Source organism: Ranitomeya imitator, chromosome 2 (assembly GCF_032444005.1).
Source record: "Ranitomeya imitator isolate aRanImi1 chromosome 2, aRanImi1.pri, whole genome shotgun sequence".
NCBI lineage: Eukaryota > Metazoa > Chordata > Amphibia > Anura > Dendrobatidae > Ranitomeya > Ranitomeya imitator.
This window is the reverse complement of record NC_091283.1, coordinates 182,891,758-182,915,165: the sequence shown is the minus strand read 5'-3', so window position 1 is coordinate 182,915,165 and position 23,408 is coordinate 182,891,758. Positions and strand designations below refer to the sequence as shown.

General features: G+C 44.2%; 1 protein-coding gene across 1 annotated transcript in view; it reads left to right on the top strand.

Moving 5' to 3' along the window:
* Positions 1 to 22,837, top strand: part of ENG (endoglin) — a 53,978-nt gene extending 31,141 nt beyond the window's left edge. Inside the window, exons 8-15 of the mRNA XM_069748217.1 lie at positions 10,700 to 10,827; positions 11,653 to 11,793; positions 12,778 to 12,813; positions 12,974 to 13,081; positions 14,896 to 15,096; positions 16,148 to 16,205; positions 18,532 to 18,633; positions 19,042 to 22,837. Coding sequence (XP_069604318.1) covers positions 10,700 to 10,827; positions 11,653 to 11,793; positions 12,778 to 12,813; positions 12,974 to 13,081; positions 14,896 to 15,096; positions 16,148 to 16,205; positions 18,532 to 18,633; positions 19,042 to 19,160 — 893 coding nt within the window. The 3' untranslated portion in view covers positions 19,161 to 22,837. The remainder of the gene's footprint in view (positions 1 to 10,699; positions 10,828 to 11,652; positions 11,794 to 12,777; positions 12,814 to 12,973; positions 13,082 to 14,895; positions 15,097 to 16,147; positions 16,206 to 18,531; positions 18,634 to 19,041) is intronic.
* The last annotated feature ends 571 nt before the right edge of the window (positions 22,838 to 23,408 follow it).

The following is a 23,408-nucleotide window of genomic DNA, read 5'->3' as shown; positions in this document are numbered from 1 at the left end:
GCACCTTGAGGGGTGCAGTTTTTAGAATGGTGTCACTTTTGGGTATTTTCAGCCATATAGACCCCTCAATCTGACTTCAAATGTGAGGTGGTCCCTAAAAAAAATGGTTTTGTAATTTCGTTGTAAAAATGAGAAATCGCTGGTCAAATTTTAACCCTTATAACTTCCTAGCAAAAAAAAATTTTGTTTCCAAAATTGTGCTGATGTAAAGTATACAAGTGGGAAATGTTATTTATTAACTATTTTGTGTAACTCTCTGGTTTAACAGAATAAAAATTCAAAATGTGAAAATTGCGAAATTTTCGAAATTTTCGCCAAATTTCCGTTTTTATCACAAATAAACACAGAATTTATTGACCTAAATTTACCACTAACATGAAGCCCAATATGTCACGAAAAAACAATCTCAGAACCGCTAGGATCCGTTGAAGCGTTCCTGAGTTATTACCTCATAAAGGGACACTGGTCAGAATTGCAAAAAACGGCAAGGTCTTTAAGGTCAAAATAGGCTGGGTCATAAAGGGGTTGAAGAACTCTAGAGAGGGGCAAAAGCGCACACAATAGGGAAGTTCCGTTTCACCTGGTGGTGGTGTGTTAAGGCACAACACCTGCTTATGTATGAATATCCTGTGCTGCTGTACCATGGCTGTAGGAGATATCTTCCAGATGTGTATTTACCAGAATGGAGAGATTCACGTTTGACCGACATTTGTTTTTTTGACCTTGAGAAAGGCGGCTGTTTGGTGTCAAAAAGCGTTGGTACTAAGAAAATCCTTATCTGAATCTTCAAGGTGTCAAGGACCCCGGGTGTAAGGGAGCCCAGAGCAGAACGATGGAGAACTAACCGGGTAGCAAGCAGGACCTGAACCATGTGACAGAGGGGGGAGTGGCAAGGCACTGGGGTGTAAAGGTGGCGAACGGCACCGGAGAGTAGTCAACTGTGCTGAGGTCAATACCCGGTAGATAATCGAGGTACTGGAGGGTGGAAGCCGGAGGTCAGAAAGCCGAGTAAATCAAACAGACCAGATCGAGCACGGAGAGCAAACAAATAACACAGTATACACATGCACACCAGGGGGTCAGGCACACAGACAGAACGAAAGTATAACTGACAGAGCCAGCATGGGTATAAATATCCCTCCCAGATCCAAAAGGAGGCCACAACAATTAACCCTGAGAGGGCAAGGCATTAACCCTGTCCAAACCATGACACAAGGCTCCTCATTTCCTGCAACGTAGCTCGGCTAACATGGTTCTCTACATTCCGGTATACCTCCCAACTTTTAAAGAACTGAAAGAGGGACAAATTATGTGGCAAGCATAGTGGCAAATATTGACCACGCCCATGGCCACACTCCCAATCCAAGCCCATTTACCATTTTTTTTCTTCCATGCCAGGAAGAGATGTCAGAGGGGCGCTGGCAGAGAGAGACATTCAGCAGATGCCTGTTTTTCCAGGGCATAGACTAGGGGTCTCAAACTGCATTCCTCGAGGGGCTCAAACCATGTGTGTTTTCAAGATTTCCTTAGCATTGCACAAGGTGCTAGAAGAATCATTCTATGAAGGTGATTAAATTATCACCTGTGCAATACAAGGAAATCCTGAAAACATGACCTGTTTGCAGCCCTCGAGGAATGCAGTTTGAGACCTCTGGCATAGACCCAAATCCTGGACTGTCCACTGTATTCAGGACTGTTGGGACTGAGATGAGAGGATCGATTAACTGGACTCCGATCCAGTGTCCAAGTCAGTGCTACCTAGCTGGAGGGAGGCCCACGAATCCCTTACCTTCTTCTGGCTTAACCCGAGCAGCTTTTGATTAGCCAGGGCCCTTGCTACTTTATCTAGGGGTCTTGCTCATCTCTAGTTCAGACCTGTGTATTTATTTTGTGTTGATTCATTCACAGTTGGAGACACCAGAACTTTCTCATCTTGATGTAACTTCACTATATGACATCTGGATTTTTGGTGTCTGTAAGGCCGTGTTCACAGGTTCCATAAATACTGTGTGTTTTTGTTCTCTGTTGATGTCCACACCAAACTATGTAATCACAATCTCCTCTGGTTATTGCATTTTTGATGCATTTTTTATGTTTTTATGCCTTTTCCCTCTTTTTTTATGTCTTTTTTTTGTGTGCAGATGTGAAGCTGTGTTTTAATAAATTTGTATAGTTTAGTAAAGCTTTTGATTCTGCACTTAAAAAAGTAACTGCAGTTTGTGACACGTGCATTTTGTAGGCTCCACGTAGAAGCCTCCATATATGTGCACACGTTGCAGATTTGCCTGTGGAATTTCCTGTGCAGATTCTGAATTTCTTGGCACAAAACGCAGGTCAGAATCTGCTCCTTTTTTTTGGTCTGTGCACACGTTGCAGATTTTTGTGCAGGTTTCTTCCTTTTTTTACCCCTGCAGATTTCTATTATGGAATGGGTGCAGAAACGCAGCAGAACTGCACAAAAGAAGTGACATGCTCCTTTTTTTAATCTGCTGCGTTTTTAGTGCAGATTTTTCCGCACCATCAGCACAGCATTTTTGTTTTGCCATTGATTTACATTGTACTGTAAATCACTTGCAGATCTGCAGCGTTTCTGCGCGGAAAAAAAAGCTGCAGTTCTGCAGTGAATCTGCAACGTGTGTTAGGCCAGTCTCACACGTCCAGATAATTCCGGTACCGGAAAAATCGGTACCGGAGTTATCCGTGTCCGTGAGCTCACGTAGGCCATCCGTGTGGCCTATGGGAGGTGGAGCCGCATATTCATGACTGTAATCGGCGGCACCACGTGACCGCTCATACAGGAGACGTTGAGACGAGGACAGGACGCTGCGAGGGAGCCAGGTAAGTATTTTATTAACAGCGGGCGGGCGCACAGGGGGTGGGAGGGGGGTGTTAACAGGGATCTTTATTTTAAACACGAAAAAAAAAAGGATTTTTCATATCTTCTCTCCAGCGAACGCTGCTGGAGAGAAGATATGAATGGCGGCTTCAGCACCACGTTGGGGGGACAGCGCTTACTGTAGCGCTGTCTCCTGCACGGCACATGGACTGCACACGGACAGCGTCCGTGTGCGGTACGTGTTTTACACGGACCCATTGACTTTAATGGGTCCGTGTAATCCGTGCGCTCCCACGAACACTGACATGTCTCCGTATTTTGCACACGGACACACGGTCCGTGAAAACACGCTGACATGTGCAGAGACACATTGATTTCAATGTGTCTACGTGAGTCAGTGTCTCCGGTACGTGAGGAAACTGTCACCTCACGTACCGGAGCCATTGACGTGTGAAACCGGCCTTAGAGACATACAAGGAGCGCTGTTTTTATGAAATCACATCCACTTTGCTTGGACAGTTCAACACAGCAGAATTTCTGTGCAAATAAAGCAGCAGAAAATATACAGCATTTTCGCTACATATGAACATTGTCTAAAAGTTCAAGCACAGTGGATGTGATTTTATGAAATCTCCTGCCTTTGGTGCGTCTAAAGACTCTGCTGAACTGTGTAATTTAAGTGCTTTTTTTCTTCTATAGGCTTCTATGTGGAGACAGAAAAAAACGCATGTTAAAAAAAAAAAAACGCTGTTGTATTTTTAGGCACAGAATTAAAGCTTTTCTGTACTACTATAACAGCATAAAAAAGCGGATTCACATCTGCATAAAAAAGCGGATTCACATCTGCCACACGCATAAAAGAAAAGTAGCAAACACACAATAATCAGAGAAGATAGTTATTGTGTTGTGTGGTGCTGACACCTACAGAAAATGTGCAGAAATAACGCAGTAGAAACAGAGTAGCATTTACGCTATGTGTGAACACGGCCTCAGAGTTACATTTTTAATACATTTTTTAAGGGTTTAATAGAGAAAAAAATATCAATCACACCATTTTTTACGCCATTTACCAATCCCCATAAATAATCTGATCGCTGTGTGGTGTGGGTCATTACGATTACAGGGACACCAAATATGTCCATCTTATTTGCTAATTTGTGATGTTTATTTATTTTTATTTTTTAAAGTGCAGTAATTTCTGTAATTGTTTTTAATTAATTTTTAGTAATTTTATAGGAATAAAAAATATGTATTTAATTCTCCCTCTAAAGTATAGAATATAGAGACATAAAAATACACTGTTATATACAATGTATCTCTTTATCTCAATATAATCTACCTGTGGGGTTAGTGGCTGCAATACAGATCAAGTATGCAAAATTTTCCCAGTGACACCACCAAAGCATGTGGCTCTATAGCTTTAGCACCTGCCTGCAATTATAGAGCTTGTCAGTTCGAGTCCAGAAGAGATTCACAGAAAAGAGAAAAAAAATATTTTGTAATTGATTTTCATTATTTTTAGTAGTATTATAGGAACAAAAAAAAAAAATACTTTTTCTTCACTTGTAGAATACAAATACATAGAAATGCACTGCTGTATAGAATGTATCTCTATGTACATGTATAATCTGCTTCTGGGTTCACTAACTGCAATACAGCTCAAGATTACCAAATCCTCCTATTTGCGTCATTGTCGCCTGTGGCTCATCGCTAGAGCTGCTTCCTGCGAATATGAGATAGTCCGTTTGAGTATTGAGGAGAGCAGAGCACAAGACAAGAAGGGAATAGTTTAATTTAATTTATGCACATAGCAGAGATGCGGCCCCGCCCCCAGAGGAGGAGGAGCTACGAAGTCGGGAGATGGGACAAAGCCCTGACGGACTGGGATGGCAGGACTGAGCCCTCAAGTTGGGACAGTAACACTGAATCCTGGACAGTTGGGAGCTATGATTCTGTTATTAAAGGTGTTGACTCACTATTTTTAAATGAAGCAGTTATGGTAATCAGCTGAGCAGCCTCCTCTATTATTGGCGGGGAAGTCAACTGACTGCGTTGCCATGGGAGCAGTGCAGTAGGTTTTCTTTTAAAAAATAAAGGTGTTATTGAGTAAAGGAGCCCGGGGATTGGAAGAGTAGGATTTGGGGTGGGGATTTATGCAAAAAGGGAGGTGGGGGCTTGGGAAAGTGCGGGAAAAGGGGAGATCAGTTACCTTAGACGGGCGAAGTGAGTGGACCTGCTGCCACATCCCTCTCACCATGTCTTCTGTGGACAGCCTGGTAGCTCAGCTTCGTCGGGAGGCCAGTTCCAGGAGGGCCGGATGGCTGGAGGAGCAGCTCACAGGGCTGCTCGGAGGCAGTGGGAGCCAGGACAGCGGGAGCCGGGGCAGCAGAACCAGGCGGTCTAGGCCGCCAGACAGGCTGTCCCCCGACACTACACCGCGCGGCAGGCGCAGGCCGCGGAGCCCCTACAGGGACCCTGCGGGGGCTGGGGGACGCGGCCGATCCACCTTGCCCGCCCCCTCCCCCGGCAGGAATCCACCTGGCGGCCCTGCCGGCGCGAGGCGGCGCGGTGCTGGGCGAGCGGTGCAGACGCGGCAGGACGCCGGCGCTGCACAGGATGTCAGGGCCGCACTTCCGGTGCGGCCTAGCAGAGGGCGCGGCGGCGCCACAGCACCGATAGCAGCAGCTTCTACCCGCCGGGGAGCACCTCCCGCGGTGGCGGCAACACGAGCAGGGGGACGGGGAAGGAGCCCAGCGGCGGCGGCAGCATCCACCAGGCAGGAGCCGGGGAGTATCGCGGCGGGCGCAATTGCGGCGGGGGCACCCGGATCCCATCCCCCCAGTGCACCTGGCTCTGCGACAGGACGGCAGAGCAGACTATCGGGCAGGACAGCGGCGGCATCACGGCAAGGAGCGGGTCGCGGTCGGGCCGCAGGAGCGGCATCCAGAGGAGACAGTCCAGCGGCTGGAGGCAGAGGAATCACGGAGCCGGACAGATCCAGATCCAGCAGGAGGTCGAGGGACCGGTCGCCTTCGCCAGTCTCGGTCCCCCCTGGTGACGTGGAGGCCAGGGGCGCGGGCCTGGGGCAGATGAGCGGCAGCGATGATTCCGGGAACGAACATCGCGACGAAATGGACCAGCAGGATTCAGGAAGCACGGCTGGTGGGGACACAGCACCTGCGCAGCCACGTGAGTACATGTCCAGTCTTTCCCCAGTGCCGGGTGTTTCGGGTGTGGTGGAGCGGGGTGGGGGCTGTAATGAGGTCCCGGGGGTCAGAGAACTTCTAGCGGGTATGTCGCAGATTTTGCGTAGATTGGATGGGGGCGGGGGTAGCTCAGTTGCTAACAGTGTGGGATCGTCGCCCGCTGGTGCCTGGGTGTCAGTTGCCGGGGGCGTAGCAGGGGGTTCGAACGAGATTGCGAGCTCGGGTAGCGGGACACCTGTTTCTGTGGCGGGGGTGTCGGTGTCGGTACAAACGGAAACGGGAAAAGGTGATACCGTTAAGTTAGACGACAGGGCAAAAGGCGAGGTATATGTGTGTTTTGAGGGTCCGCTGGGGACCCATTTGAAGAAAGAAGTCAAGGAAAAGATTTGGAAAGATGAATACGTAGAGATTTTCTCTCTCCTTCCTTTAGAAAAATTTAACTTGGATAAAGGAAAGAAAGACGACAGCAAAAAGGAAGAGGAAGAAAAGAGGCGTTGGCGCCTTATTCCTCAGACGTTCGTTAACTGGCAGCAGGCCTTTGCCATTCTAGCGAGTGTTATAGGGGAGAAATTCCCCGAGAATTGCTCGGGCCTGTTTTGTTATTTGGATGCTATTGGTGAAGCGCATCGTACCTACGGGGGCCAGGCTTGGCTGAGATACGATGAACAGTTCAGGCAGCGAAAAGCAGTGAGGCCGGAGATAAGGTGGGACCAAAAAGACATCGGGTTGTGGCTGAAGGTGATGGCTCCGGTGCGTTATGGGCAGTCCTTTCAGGGGGGAGGGGGGGGTAGCAGTCAGCAGTCAGGACAAAGTGGAGGACACGGGTCTCAGGGTTCAAAGGAAGAATCTGGGACATGCTGGCAGTTTAATGAGGGCCAGTGCAAGTATGGCACCACTTGTAAATTTAAACACGTGTGCTCCCATTGCAACGGGGCCTCTCACGGAGCCGCTAAGTGTTTCAAGAAATCACGTGGTAAGCCATCAGTGGGTGGCGGTCAAGGGGGTGACTCCGGTGAGGGTTCAAAAGATGGCCCCCTATCTAAGTAGATACCCGGATGTTAAAAAGGCGGAGGTTATTAGGGATGGTTTTCTTGAGGGGTTTAAGATCCCTCACCCGATGCATGTTGTTCCTTTTTCTACAAAAAATTTGAGATCAGCTGGCTTGCATGCGGAGGTGGTTTCGGCTAAATTGGCAAAAGAGGTTGAGCTGGGAAGAATGGCGGGGCCTTTTAGTTCGTTGCCCATGGCGGGTGTAATTGTTTCCCCGCTTGGGGTGGTGCCCAAGAAGGAGCCGAACAAGTTCCGGCTAATTCAGCATCTTTCATATCCCAAAGGATCCTCGGTTAATGACGGGATTGCGGAGGAGTTGTGCTCCGTTGTTTACACATCGTTTGATGCGGCTGTTCGGTGGGTGCGAATGTACGGGCCTGGAGCATTGCTGGCAAAAACGGACATCGAGTCGGCATTTAGGCTCTTGCCGGTGCACCCGCAGAGCATTCCTTTGTTAGGTTGTTGGTGGGAGGGTGGTTTTTACTTGGATAGGTGTTTGCCTATGGGATGTTCTATTTCCTGTGCATTGTTTGAGACTTTCAGTACCTTTTTAGAGTGGGTAGTGAGAGATGTATCGGCCGTTCCTTCTGTCATTCACTATTTGGATGATTTTTTGTTTGTTGGTCCACCGGATTCAGCAGTGTGCTGTCATTTACTTGGGACCATGGAATGGGTGGCCGGACAGTTTGGTGTTCCTTTGGCACAGGGAAAAACGGAGGGCCCCTGCACGGTCTTGAGTTTCTTAGGGATTCTCATTGATTCTGAGAAAATGGAGTGTAGGTTGCCTGATGATAAGTTGGAGTTGCTTAAGCGAGAGGTGAGTCGGATTGGAAAATTGCGGAAGACTTCATTGAAGGAGTTGCAGTCGCTGCTGGGCCGCCTGAATTTTGCTTGTCGTATTATGCCAATGGGCAGGATATTTTGCCGCAGATTGTCCAGGGCGACGGCTGGAGTTCGGTCGGCTCATCATTTTATTCGTTTGGGTAGAGAGCATAAGGAGGACCTTCTTGTTTGGCAACGTTTTTTGGAAGGCTATAATGGCAGGTCGCTTATTCAGCAGGAGGATCTGAATGCTTTTGATTGCGAGATCTACACAGACGCAGCAGGTGGAGTTGGTTATGGGGCCTACTGTGGAGGAAAATGGAGCGTCGGGGTGTGGCCAAAGGATTGGCGAAAGAAGGGGCTCACCAAGAATTTGGCATTGTTGGAGTTGTTCCCGATTGTGGTGTCAGTGTTTGTTTGGGGTGACAGCTTTCGTGATCGGCGAGTACGTTTCCATTGCGATAACTCGAGCGTGGTGGCCGTGATTAACAGCTTATCTTCTTCTTCCCCTCCAGTAATTAGGTTGGTCAGGGAGTTGGTACTGAGATGCTTGGAGTTGAATGCATGGATTACGGCGGTGCACGTGCCAGGAGTTCAGAACAATATAGCTGATGCTTTGTCTCGTTTGCAGTGGGACCGATTCCGGGATTTGGCTCCAGATTCGGAGGCGGCAGGAGCAGCATGTCCTTTGCATCTGTGGCAGGTGGTTACGGAAGGGGAGGCCGATTGATCCAAGCCTCGGTGTCAAACAGGACATGGTCAGATTATGCGGCGTCATGGGCCATGTGGGAAAGTTGGTTGTTTCAATGCGGCTCGGCTGAGTCAGATAGCGACAGGGCAATGGCGTTATTGGCACTGGTAGGTAAGGTCGTGGAGTGGGGTTGGTCCGTGTCTAGGTTAAACAAGTTTATAGCAGGTTTGGCTTTTGGTTTTCAGTTGCAAGGATTGAGGGACGTCACAAAGGACTTTGTTATACGGCAGGCGTTGAAAGGTTTTCGTAAGGGTAATTCGACTTTTGATAAGCGCAGGCCCATTTCTTTTGGGTTGTGGCAGCGGTTAGGGGAGGCCTTGGGCGTAATTTGTTCATCTCAGTTTGAGGTGGTACTGTTTCAATTGGCCTTTTCTCTAGCGTTTTTTGGTGCTTTGCGTCTGGGTGAATTGGTTTCCCCGAGCAAGGACAGGTCAGGTGGTCTTTTGGCGGAAGATGTGGTTTTTTGGGAAGGGGGAGTTGCCTTTTGGATAAGGCGTTCAAAGACGGATCAGCTAGGTAGGGGAAAGAAAGTAGTGCTAGGAAGGGTGGCGGGTAGCGGGATGTGTCCGCAACGCTGCTTAGAGGCATATTGGAATTTGTCATCAGTCAGGTCAGGCCCTCTGTTGCAACACCAAGAGGGGGATTTCTTGTCACGTTTCCAGTTTGTAGCCATTTTGAAGAAGGGCTTGGGTTTGCTGGGTGTTAACCCGGAAAATTTCGGCTCGCATTCTTTTAGGATTGGGGCCGCATCTGAGGCCGATGGTTTGGGCCTTGGGCCGGAGGTGATCAAGAAAATAGGCAGATGGAGTTCTAATCGTTACCTGTCTTATGTGCGGCATTAAATCAACAATGCGGGGTGAAGAGGGACGTCTTTGCGGATTGTTAATTATGGTTGTGTTTTTCAGGTCGTACCCCTCTTTTGGCGTGGATTGTCGGACACTCTTTCGTTTATTGGGGCGCCCTCCGGGCCGATGCACGTGCGAATGGTAGGCAACTGGGTTTCGGCCGAGAGGCAGTGATCATCCGTTGGATGGGGACTCGTGGTATGTCGTGGCGTAGTTTTTTGCCGGAATTCTCCCGCGCCGCCCGTCTGGATCGCCCTCCGGATATTTTAGTGGTTCACTTGGGGGGTAATGATTTAGGGGCAAAACCCGTGAGGGAACTCATTCGGGATATCCGTTATGACTTGTTGAGGCTGTGGGTATCTTTTCCCGGTATGCTGACTGTGTGGTCAGACATTGTGCCGCGGAAGACGTGGCGGGAGGCCCGTTCCCATAAAGGGATTAACAGAGCCAGGGTAAAATTGAACAGGATGGTGGCGAGTTTTGTGTCCCGGAATGGGGGTATTGCCGTGAGGCATTTCGAGCTGGAGGCCGGGGTCGGTAATTTTTGGAGGGATGATGGAGTGCATCTTAACGAGATCGGGATGGATTTATGGGCGCTCGGTCTACAGGAAGGAGTTGAAAGAGCTTTGGCGGTGGTGGGGCACTCACGAGCCTGAGGTGGTCAGGGCTGTTCGTGTGTGGCGGGGGGTGGGGTTCTTGGAGTTGGTGATGATGCTGATAGGGTTGATCTGGCTTTTGGTACGGGCTCTGGACGGGGTGTTTACCTCGGGAGCTTTGTGGTTGGTTTGCCCGAAATGGGTTACATGGTGCCCTCGAGCTGGTGGTTACGGCTGAGGGTAAATACGTGTTTTTTGTAAAAATTTTGGGTAGGCTCTCTGCCTATTATGAGCCAGATTTTTTAGCTCCAAGAGCCCCCCCCTCGAGGTTTTATATATTTACTGTTTACATGTTGTTATTTATGTATTTGTTTGTTAATAAAATGGCCGCTGTGGCCAAATTATCCAAAAAGAAATTAACGTGGTGGTGTGTTTTCCTGGGTAATAGATGGAGGGGTTAAGAGGGGCAAGGTAGTTGGGGGTGGGGGATGCTTTACGGAAAGGATCCTTTATTGGCCATACGCGGTCATGTACATTCCTTTACTTGTCATTTAACTAAATGAATCTTGCATTTTCTTTTCTCGGTGCCATAGTTAAAACGGACATAGAATTAACAACTGAGCAACCAAAAGACCGATGCAGAGAACTATTAGAGTCTACCATGCACTACATGTGCAATGATGAACAGCTGATCATTTCAGTGAGCAAGGAGATCATGAAGGTAAATCATTGTAAAAGAATTTAAAGGCTTTGTACACCTACACACACATTACCAGTATTATTATTTATTTCCTTCCTAAATGCAAAGTTAAGCAACATTTAAATAGTCAATATTAAATATTTTCTGCCATGTTGCTGCTGCACAGTCATATGTCTTTTATCTAGCTGACAATCTATTAGTTATGGTGACCCTGATGCTTTCCTCACTCTTATGTGTTAGGCCTCATTCACACATGAGTGATTTTTCTTGTATGCAAAAAACAGTCCGAGTTTCATCAAGGATTTTGATTCGACTTTCATCAGATGTTGATCAAGTGTCGAGTTTTATCAGTTTTTATTGTGAGAAAAAAAAGGATGGAGGTTTCTTATTCTTCTCCTATCAAACAGTTCTTGAAAAACAGACAGCGGAGTACTGTCCAGACACAAAGATATGCATTGTCGAGGTTGGTCCGTGACTAGGATCTAGATCGGACATGACTCTGATTTTGTGCAGACTACTCATCATGCAAAAATATATGGACATGTAACCAGCCTCATAGACAATAAAAAGCACAGATAGAATTTGTTCATGAAAATCTAACATCTGAATGAGTCCTTAGGCTAAGTACACGTAAATGTGGGAAAAAAATGTCCGCTTTTCATCCAGAAAAAATGGTCAATTTTCCACATACTTTTATACATCAGGAGTAAATAAAATGTATCAGATTCAGACCAAATTAATTTTCTGTTACAGCAGTTGCAATGACAGACATATTCGTTAATATTGAATATTATTTTATCATCATCACTGTAATAAATTCTTTTTGATCATTTTTCCATATTGTAGGTCTGCAATCTGCAAAGTGTTGAAGATATAACTTTTCAAGAGTCTCAGTGCTCAGCTAAAATTCTAGAAAACTATATTGTGTTGGCAACATCAAAGACAGATTGTCAGACTGCCGTGTCTGGGAATCATATCATCAACAGTGTGAGTGATCTAAGACATTAAAACCTTTCTGTACCTTTCTGAGACCTCAGCGCCTCCTGCAATACCAACCACAGAGCCCCGAAATAGTGTCAGCCTTCAGACCGCGATAAAATGCCAATCACTGGGCCAGAATTAAGGACCAGCCTCATTGCCTCCATTTATTGGCAGTCATAGAGATCATTACAGAGGTGAAGATATAGGAGGTGCAAAGGTAGCACTTTCTCTCAATTTCATGTGCTCTTAAGCAGATTGTAGCATAAGAGAGTAAGTCAGAAAACACTTTGCTCCACCATAGTTTTTCACCTGATCTGCTTGCTGTGGATCCACCTGATCTACTGTCTCCTTTCGAACTGGCCCAGTCATGTATGTACTCCCAATCACTTTGGGCATACCCCCAAATGTGGCAGAGAAACTGCAAGCTACACTTATAAGCCTCTACATGCAACTTCCTTAAAATGGCTTGCACCAACTTTAATCCTCTTTGTAGTCTTAAGTTTTACGCTGTCTGAAAAATTAGACAGGATTTGTAAATTTTCATCAGTATACCACTTTCACTTGCTTTAAGGACCCCCAATACACATTAGGGTAAAGTCAGCCAAAGCGTTCTGCATTGGCCTACTCTCAATTGTGTATGGAACCTTACTGACTGTCTTTCCCTGCTAAAAGATGATGTTGGGGTATGGAAAGATCTGGGACGTCAGATTTCTGAAGACTGAGCCTTTTGTTCTCTGGGAAAGAAAACACTACCAGGGTCTCATAAAAAAACACAGGCGCATTCAGTCCATCTGAGTATTCCTATGCATGGGGGACTCGGGAAAGATAACTGCCAGCTGAGCCATGGTTCGGCTGACAGCTATCTAATATATATGGGGGACTTAAATATTCCTATAAGGCAGAAGAAAGGAATGTCACTTTGTACTTATGTTCTTGCAATTTGATAAGCACTTTCTTTATGTTTTTTTGCATCTTTTATTCTTTCTCTAGTTACAAGTAAAAAGAAATGGCAGCACTTTTTTCGATGTAAGTAATACCATATATTATTATGTTACAATATAGTTTTGTATGATACATGTGCCGCTTGAGTTTGGTCGCATCGTTCTTCTTGCTAGTTTGTATATAGAACAGATGATTAAGTATCAATAGAATCTGCAAAAATCTTACTGTATGTATTTTTACTTAGAAAATAGTTTTCTGCAACATTCCCAAGATCAAAGTAGAAGTATTTCAAAGTGCTGATTTCATCCAGCCTACCAACATATTCGATGCTGACCAGACCACCTATGTGCGGGTAGGTTCTTATGGCTTGGTAATCTAATAAGATGTTAATATATTGTCAAAGCCAATCACGGGCACAGTGATAATGCCACACACATATTAGCAGGAATGTGGCTATTGGGGCCGTGGACAAAGCAGTCAAAACAATGCCCAGGTTCCCGAAAAGGCCTAAAAGTCATACTTGCCAACCTTTTCAAATGATAAAGGTCAACACCATTTCCAAGCCCCATTCTTCAATTTCCTATCCCCTGAATGTGTCATTGGATACCTAGGGGCACTGTCTACTGATGGAGTATCCCATTGAAGGAAAACTTCTGGGAGAGCTGTATTCCAAGATTTACTGAGCCCAGTTCCAGCGCCAAGGAGAATAGACCACTCTAAGGCCACATTCACACGTTCCTTTTTTATCCTGCGGGTTCTCCCGCAGTGGATTTGATAAATCTGCAGGGCAAACCCGCTGCGGTTATCCCTGCAGATTTATGGCGGTTTGTCCTGCGGGTTCCGCTGCGGGATTTACCCCTACTATTGATGCTGCATATGCAGCAATATGCAGCTTCAATAGTAATGTTAAAAATAATAAAATCATGATGATATACTCACCCTCTGACGTCCCGATCTCCTGGGCGCTGCAGGCGGCGGTCCGGTTCCAAAGATGCTGTGTGACCAGGACCTTCGGTGACGTCACGGTCATGTGACCGCGACGTCACCGAAGGTCCTGGTCGCATAGCAAACCTGAGACCGGACGGCCGCGTGCAGCGCTGAGACTTCAGAGGTGAGTATAACATGATTTTTTATTTTAATTCTTTTTTTTTTAATACAAATATGGTTCCCGGGGCCTGGAGGAGACTCTCCTCTCCTCCACCCCGGGTATAACCCACACATTATCCACATTACTTCCCGCATGGTGGGCACAGCCCCATGCGGGAAGTAAGCGGATCAATGCATTTCTATGGGTGCAGAATCGCTGCGATTCTGCACAAAGAAGTGACATGGTCCTTCTTTTTTTCCGCAGCAATTCTGCGCGTTTTTTTTGGGGTTTTTCCGCATCATGTGCACTGCGGTTTCTGTTTTCCATAGGGTAACATTGTACTGTACCCTGCATGGAAAACAGCTGCGGACCCGCAGCGGCAAAATCACTGCGGTTCCGCAGTAAAAACCGCATAGTGTGAACATGGCCTTATGGGTGTCCAAGAGGTCTCCTTTTTTTCCGTCTGCCTCTTGGATATTCAAAAACAGTAGGCAGTATTATAAATGACATGGTACGTGGGAGCCATTACATTGGGTTTAGGAATTTCAAGCTGCACCACTGAATATAAGCTGAGTATATGCCTCGAGAATAGCAGAAGCATCAGAGAAGGTTTTCATCAAAATATCTGTTCAGCCAAACTGAACATTTCTCCTATATTCTCCCTCACAGAAGACCCAATCAACTTTAATCCAGCCTGAATTACATAAGGCCTCCCATCTCAGTGACCACATTTTCATATTTTTAGTTATTGTTCTTCCAGATTGTCACTTTTGGGGCATGTTCACACATACAGTATTTCATCAGTATTTTACATCAGTATTTGTAAGCCAAAACCAGGAGTGGGTGAAAAATGCAGAAGTGGTGACGTGTTTCTTATATACTTTTCCTCTCATTGTTCCACTCCTGGTCTTGGCTTACAAATACTGAGGCTAAATACTAACCCAATACTGAGCATGTGAACGTGGCCTTAGGACATGAATGTGGGGAAGGGGTGGCATAGAATATGTCCTCTTCTACACTTTGTATATGAGATGTTGGCCAAGGTTTGACATGTTCTTTTCTCTCTGTTCTTCTGAAAGGTGAATACTGAACTCAAAAACCGATCGATAAGTAACTGTGATTTATTGGCGGGCGACAAGACACTGATGCTGAACAAAAGCCGACCCCAGGTTACTAGTAAAAGTTTCTCCTGGATATTTAACACTCAAGGATTGTCACTGCCAGCCACAACCTCTGCCAAACTCAGCTGTGCCTTCTGTTACGGATATGATATCCCACTGGTAAGTTCTGGGAGACCTACAGGGGCATGGGGAATGCACCAGTTGAAACTGAGCCCTGCTGCCTGAGTAGAACACTGACTCCTCTGCCATATAAGATGATACTAGTATTATAAATTACACTGAGATCATGTTACAGATTGTGCATTTAAGACTCAAAACATCAAGTTACATTTCTGAATACATAAAGCTCAATGTACAAAACACAGTTTTGATCAGTTATTGATAATAGCTGGTGGATATGGGTCCTTGGTTGGAAAAGTCACAGTGGGCCTCCTATTTAGCCAAATCTTACTTTCTCTAGTAAAAAGCTTGGTTGCTGAGGTCACAAAAGGGCCCGTAAATCTAATGGGTCTTGGCATCTGATTTGTGCTGTGGCAAACTTTTAAGACTCATTTGATGTAGATGCCAAAAAAATAGCCATAAATATTGAAATAGATTTCGCATATTTTATTTATCTTTTTCAGAAATATATAATACATTATTGAAATTAATTTGAAACATGTCTAAATGCACCGGTCCTCCAGAGTGAGAGTGGACCTATTGCTAAAGAGGTTCTGATTAGGCAAAACTATAAAGGTCGCCTCAATAAATAAAATGATACTGTGAAAAATTAGGTTGGCCAATAGAAAGGAGCAAATCAATTTTCAGGATCGTAGTCTTGCGGCCACTGAACTGGAGTTCTGAGATCTACCTCCTACCTGCCAGAATCCCAATGCCTCTTCTGATTTGTAGGCTCTGCGCAATGTTATTGTTGCAGTATCATACACCCATGACGTGGCACTACAAATCATGCCGGCGGCCACAGACTACTGATCTGATAGCTGGACCAGGGTCCAGTGAATCAATTGGCTCATTTCTATTGGTCTACTATATCAAAATGTAGAGGACAAATTACATAATTGGGGACTGAGTGAAAGCACCAGGAACCCAAGAGCACCAGGCTGTACCTACATATCCAACACATTTAATATCTGCAGTCAGAGCTTTCTCATTGTCATGTAGCTGCTGTGTATTAGGTATTCGCTCTTATGTCCTTCTCATTTTGTCCTAGGATTGCTGTGTGTACGAGTCGTTGAATGTAACTATCGTCAGCAAGTCGAACCATCATAGTAAGTGGTATTATCATTTATATTATATCGTAGCCTAATGTGAGCCTTAATTATTATCAGGTTTATTATTAAGAGTTTAAGCAATGGTAAAGATGTAGTTTAGCTTACTGTATATGGCAAGAGAGAGGAACCAATGTGAAAAATACTTGTTGAACAAAGAAGAAGAGCATGACACAAAAATTCTCTTTCATTTCCTACGCCAAGCGCCTCAAGCCCAACATTAGGAATAATATATTTCAGATTTGTCTGCAGTGTCCCCATTAAAGAGTAACTGAACTTTCGAAAACATTTGTCGAATTATAGACATATGACAGCCATTTTGAATAGTGGTGGTCTGGGTTATTAGACCTCCCCTGAAAACTAAAACAGAGGCACAAGTACCCGGTCATGAGGGGTTAAATAAAAAGTTTATGAGTTGGTCAGTTTCAGAGAAGAGCAGCACTCCTCACATCTTTTCTGACGCTCTGTTTTTTGCATTCGTACTGGGGTTTCAGCCCCCAGACACCCACCAATCAAAGCTTTTGAAAAGCTTCTGAAGATTTTAAAATGTAGGTATTATTAAGATTAGTGCCTGAAAATAATTATTTATAACCAGTTTTGAACCCCACAATTGAATGAGGAATAAACAAAAAAAAAAAAATTAACCTAAAAGGTCTTATTGAAATAGAAATGTTTTATCTGAATGTCATAGGGTGATTTTATAGAGTTTGAAACAGACATGAATTGTACGATTATCACTTCCCTGGTCTGATGACCAGTCCTCTGTGGCAGCTGGTGTTCTCCTCTGCACCAGTCATCCCAGGTGCCTTTTCTGCGTAATAGATCCCCCAACATCATGACGTTAAGGCATGATGCACATTGTTGCATCGAGAGGCTTACTGAAGGCAAGAAGCGCCAAGGATGCCAGGCTATGGATGCTTGGTGCAGAAGTGGAGTCTGGCTGGAGAACTCAATTGATTGCTGGACAAGGGAGGTAGAATTCAATCTCTATTATTCCCAATACAAAAATGTAAGTCCAATGCACAGTGTCAATGGAATTAATTGATAGACCCAATTCATCATTATAGGATCAATATAATCTGAAACACATGCATATTATAGATCATAGTACTTTAAACAGCCTAATGCCCAAATCATGGCTGTAGTGAATTCTCCACTAGGACACTCCTTAATAGATAATTCCTACAAAAGACATGGAGTCCAAGTCCATACGTATGTAAAATATATCAACATTTATTACATAAAGGTACAACATAAACAGGCAACAATTAGACATAATTATAAAAAACAGTCTTCAAAATTGCGAGAACACAAGTATTTATGGAATGTGGTCCACAAAAGTGTCGGGCTTGAGTGGTTTAAGACCTAAACATATATAAGATTATGTAGGAGTAGTGATATATCGCTACCCCCATGTAATGACATGAGTAAGGATTTACAAATGAATTAGAAAAAATCCCATGTCTGAACTGATATATCTAATAAAGTGCATGTGCATTTGAACTGGGAACATAAAGCATGTAAGTCATTAACCAGACTCTATGCATTGAAACAATTCAAATCACATGAATTAGTGTAAAGATAATTATACATTTTTCGGCCTTACTATGTTACTATGTTACTATATCATACAATTAGGTTCTGTAGAAGGACGTAGATCTGGGGATTTATTATGATGGAATATAGGCTGAACTGGATGGACAAATGTCTTTTTTCGGCCTTACTATGTTACTATGTTACTAATGGGGAAAAAAATTGGCACCAAAGTAAAGGAACAACTTAGCCATCATAAACCTGCGTGGACCCGCGGTAACAGCATCCCCAACGCTCGTTTCGCGTGGGTTTCTTCTAATTCATCATTCTATATGATCAAATTTTGGGGTTGTAGTAAACTGCTCTATTTACATTCAAAATTACTGAGGTTACTCTCAGATAGAAGCCAACATTTCTCTTCCTCTGGGACTAGTGATGTCACCGGCAGGGAGCAGTCGGCACAAGGGTTACAGCTGCCCTCAGGAAGCAGTGTGTGCTGACCCCAGTACATGGGGAATGGGGAGATCTGAGGGCAGGAAGGAAGCAACCAGAAGCCAAAGCAAACACACCGCTATTAGAAAGGAAAAGAGGAAGAGACACTGAATGCTCTTCAGCTTAAACAGGGAGAGGAGAGTGATCAGGCCATGGGCAAGCGACGGAAGTAGGTTGGCAGCATGTAACATGCAGAATATGTCAAATACTTACAGCAGGAACATAAACACATAGAACATGTGCATTGTAAAGGGTACAAAATGTAGATAAAACACAGGTCCCTAATGTTGTGTCTTTACAGAGGGAGGCCTTGGCATGGAGTCAGTCCTGGGGATCACATTTGGAGCGTTCCTGATTGGAGCATTGCTTACAGCTGCCTTGTGGTTCATCTATACCCGCACACGTGAGTACAAAACTCTGCTTGAGTTTGCATTTAAGGGGTTAGCAGCAGTGGCCGAAGTCGGCTCCAATCGCTGTTGTTAGAGGCAGATGCCGGCTGTATAACACAGCCAGCACCAGCCCCGTGTGAAGCGGGGTCAGCTCCATATATATGCTTCATGTGGGGTGAAAGGGTTAATAACCTATAGGGAAACATGGCAGTATTTTCTCCTGTAGCGTGACCATGGGATACATAAAGCATTACACAGTACTCATTAAAATCAATTATCTATCCTTATAATACAAGGATAGTCTTGGTCGCTCTTTCCTCCTCTTCCCTTTCTGGATAATAGATAGTTCTTCTCTTCTGAAGCAGACATATCATTTAACAAAAAAATCTTAAGTAACATCTCGTTCAATTTTTTCCTCGTAGGCTCGTCTTTTAAGATGCAACCTGTCCCAACATTGCCTGGAGGCTCGGACAGCAGCAGCACAAACCACAGTATCGACAGCACACAAAGTACCCCCTGCAGCACCAGCAGCCGAGCGTAACTGCGGTGCATGGTAACCTATGGACTACTGCCATACGGAGACATTAACAATGGAATTTATAAAGCTTTGATTTTATTGTGAGGGTCCTAAAACAGATGTCTTCTGCCATGTTCATCTCCATCAAGTGTGGAAGCAACATGGAAGAATAACCTTCTTAAAACAGGCATGGAAGCAAGATCAGCCATTAACATTATATTAGGCCAATTTCTACTTGACAGTCAAAAAATCCACTATCTTGGAAAGAAGACGATTTCTAGAAAGATTTTCTCTGAGAAAGAGTAAGATGGACACTTACCTCAGGACTGGCCTGATGGTGGAGAGTGGACAGTTGCAATTATTACATTTTTTATTAAGCTACATAACCAACCTAAGTATAAACCTCTGAATCCAACCTGCAATATTTGTTTTTACATATCAGAAGGCTTGACAGTCATTTGCATCAGTCACGTATCATCATGTGAATGTGCCTGGTAGCCATTTATCAACCATCTATAATACATATTGTAGCAGATGACAAATACCTCAGGAACATTTGCAAATGAATACAATAAGATTCCCAAAATACATAAAAGTAGTAATGATTACTGACCTTCTCATCAATTATCCTATCATCAAACCTTAACAGGGCTGTTGGGTGAAAACAAGTTATCATCTTTCCACAGCATAGGTAGTCATTGATCGGCGGGTGTCTGACCACTGAGACCTGCACTGAATGGCAGAAGAGGGAACTGTTATCCCCATTAGAATGGAGTGCCAGACAGCTCCTCTATTCATTCTCTATGGGGCTGCTGAGCGCTGTCATAAGCTTTTTCCAACAGTCTCTCAGAGAAAGAACGGAGCGGCGATTGGGCATCCGACCTACCCATTCTATAAAGAGGATAAAATTGCTGCTTTCCGCCGAACAGTGTGTGTCCTAGTGATCAGACTGCCATCGATCAATAAGTTATCACTTATCCAATGGATAGGTAATAACTTGTTTTCACCAGACAACCCCTTTAAAGGAGGGACATGTTATCATATCTTCAAAATGGAGAGAGGGCACAATATGTGGGCCATGGGCCCTTCACGATATAGCAAGGTGCATGCAGTGTGACATTATAGAGATGAGCGGTTCAATTCACGCTGTCCTGTTCCGACACCCGGTCTGGTACTTCATGGTGGTCTTCTGAGTCTGGCATCCTTGGCCTGGCATCCAGGGTGCCTTTGATGATGATAACTAGATTCCCTGGCGTCAGGATGTTGCGTCGGGTCTATTCATGCGATGTCATGACTTTTCGAGCCCAGTAATCATCAAGGATACTAGCAGAGAACTGAAGATTGGCTGCTAAGGAGGACCGGTTCTGGACACCATACCATGGCAATATGAATCAAATTGCTCATCTCTTAGTGGCATGAACCAGCATCTAGAGGTCACCCATTTTGACACTCGCAATGGGGCGATGTTATCTCTGGATAAAATGACGGACACCATGATAGGACCAGATAGACCCTAGTATAGGTCATTTTGGTCCATTTTCTGCCATTTGTGTCTGCTACGCTAAGAATCCAGCTCCCCATCAATTTCATTATTTTTATCCCATGATGGAGCAAAACATTGCCTAAGGCTATTTTTTTGTTCTACTTTATTATAAGTCAATGAAGAAAAAAAATGGGTCTGTGTAACAGATCGATCAAGATGGATTTGCCATGACTCCTGAAAAAATATAAATCATGATGTCACAATGAGCCTATTAAACTGGATGCTTAGATCTATAGAAAATACACAAGTCACTGCTCATAGGTATTGCCTAACTATTAACTTTCTGTAATCCACCTACTCTCTAAGGCTACGTTCACATTAGCGTTTTGCGTTTTTGCGTCGGGCGACGCAGCGGCGACGCATGCGTCATGCGCCCCTATATTTAACATGGGGGACGCATGGACATGCGTTGTGCGACGCATCCGTTTTTTTTGCCGCAAGCGTCGGCGCAGAAAACGCAACAAGTTGTATTTTTCTTGCGTCCAAATTTCGGCAAAAAACGACGCATGCGTCGCAAAACGCAGCGTTTTTGCGTGCGTTTTGATGCGTTTTTATTTGCGTTGTGAACGTAGCCTAAGTGTATCCTCCTTCCTGCTTTACACTGCAGCTCTGACCTGCCCACCAGGAAGTCATGGAGCATAGATTTCCATCAGCACTGTCCATAGCACTACAAATTTAGGGCACATCTCCCACCCCCCCATATTGTATTGGAGGTCAACATTTTCCTCCCATTTACATATACTTCACTCCATTGTGGGCCTCTTTCGATGCAAGTCTGCTCACTTATACCAGTCTGTAAAAAAAACTCCTCAATGTGTTTAATTTATTTATTTTTACTATGTAAAAGCTATTAGTGTGTTTATAGTATTTTATAAGGCTAGAGCTAGTCCGTGACGTGTGCAATGCAGGGGTATATTTCAAATGAAGTCAGGATCAGGTTACATGACCTTGCTTTCCTTAGTGAATAATCACAGTGCAATTTTTATTTTATTCATAGCTATTTGAAGCGGTTATCCATCTTTTGTTAACATATTTTTTTTTTACTTACATTATTTTTGCAATTGGGTTTCATAAAAAGTTTTACATCGTTTTGCTTTTGCAAGCTCTTTGGCTTCCTGCACATTCAACTTTGATGTAATCTGTAGTCATAGATCAGATGAGAGGAGCTCAGAAAAAGAGTGATGAAAGGGCTCGCTGTCAGATTCTCCGTTAACTCATTCTACATCCAGCAATAGAAAGTTTAACACAGAGGCTATAGAAAGCAAATGGTGCAAAATTGTTAATGAAACCCAATTGCAAAGATGATTTTTATTTCAAAGATACATTGTCCCCAAAAGGTTTACCAGCTCTGGTTGGCTGTCATGGGCAAAATTCTGCTTTTTGGAGGACATTGAAACATAGAATCTTCTGTAGCAATTGATCACATTCTAGCGATTATCTGTAGTGCAAAGATTAAAGCTGGAATCTGGTCGATGGAAGTACATTCTTAGAGGGAAGGCCAGGTCCAAAGGAGACTGATGCAGTCAGATGATCACAGCGGATGTCAGACATCATGTAGCTCTGGTCGCGGCTTAGCTCTAGCCCAAAGGTTGGATATATGTATTAACCAGTATTGTTACTTTTGTATAATTATTGGAGTCATGATGGCTGCTTATTATGGCTGTAAATGGCTCTAGGGGCCTTCGTCTGTAAAGAGAGCTGACAACGGTTGTATATATTTATTAATGACATTTTATTATTTGTAAGGTTGTAGAAAATATATTTTACCTTGTTTTGATTATTTGTCTATATATGCTGGTTCTTGGTACCGTATATATTGTGTATGTCCCCATGTTGCACTATATCCATTCCAAGAAGAAAGTATCATAAAGTGCACGAAACATAGAGCACAAAGAGTTGAAAACTCATAGGAGTAAGTAATAAGCTATGGTGATCTACTGGGGACCAGACATGATGGGATAACTGTATTATTACTGGAGTTAGCCACGCATCTACAGAGTAACATGACAACATCCGGTATAATGGTCCGCGCCCCACCCTGATATAATGGTTAGCACTAAAATGTTACGTATCTGTTGTTACAACCACAATAACTGTATAAGTTACCCACAATGTTATTTACAAAGTGTAACATCTAAATAAAGATTCTTATTCAATATTTATTTTATCATTATCTATCCCAGAAATATACACTCACACCGCACCACGGCCTCCATAGAGAATCACTGCACTGACAGGAAAGACATGGAGCAGCACTCAGTCCTCACTCTGCTGAGGTAAAGTAAAAGCTGAGCTCTGATTGGTTCTCTGCTATGAGGAAAACCAAGCTTGAGAAAGGCAGAGAAATCTGCCGAAACGTTGCTGTTAATGGTTCAGTAAAGCCACGGTTTTTTACTTTTATATTTTGGAGTGTTGCCTGTTTTATTATGATTATCTACCTCTCATATCTATCTGTCTATCTATTATCTATCTCATTCCTTCTATCTATCTACGGTATCTATCTACGGTATCTATCTATCTATGTACGGTATTTATCTATCTATCTATGTACGGTATCTATCTATGTACGGTATCTATCTATGTACGGTATCTATCTATCTATGTACGGTATCTATCTATCTATCTATCTATCTATCTATCTATCTATCTATCTATCTATCTATCTATCTATCTATCTATCTATCTATCTATCTATCTAGTAAAAAAGGAACAGCACAATAGTTCACAGC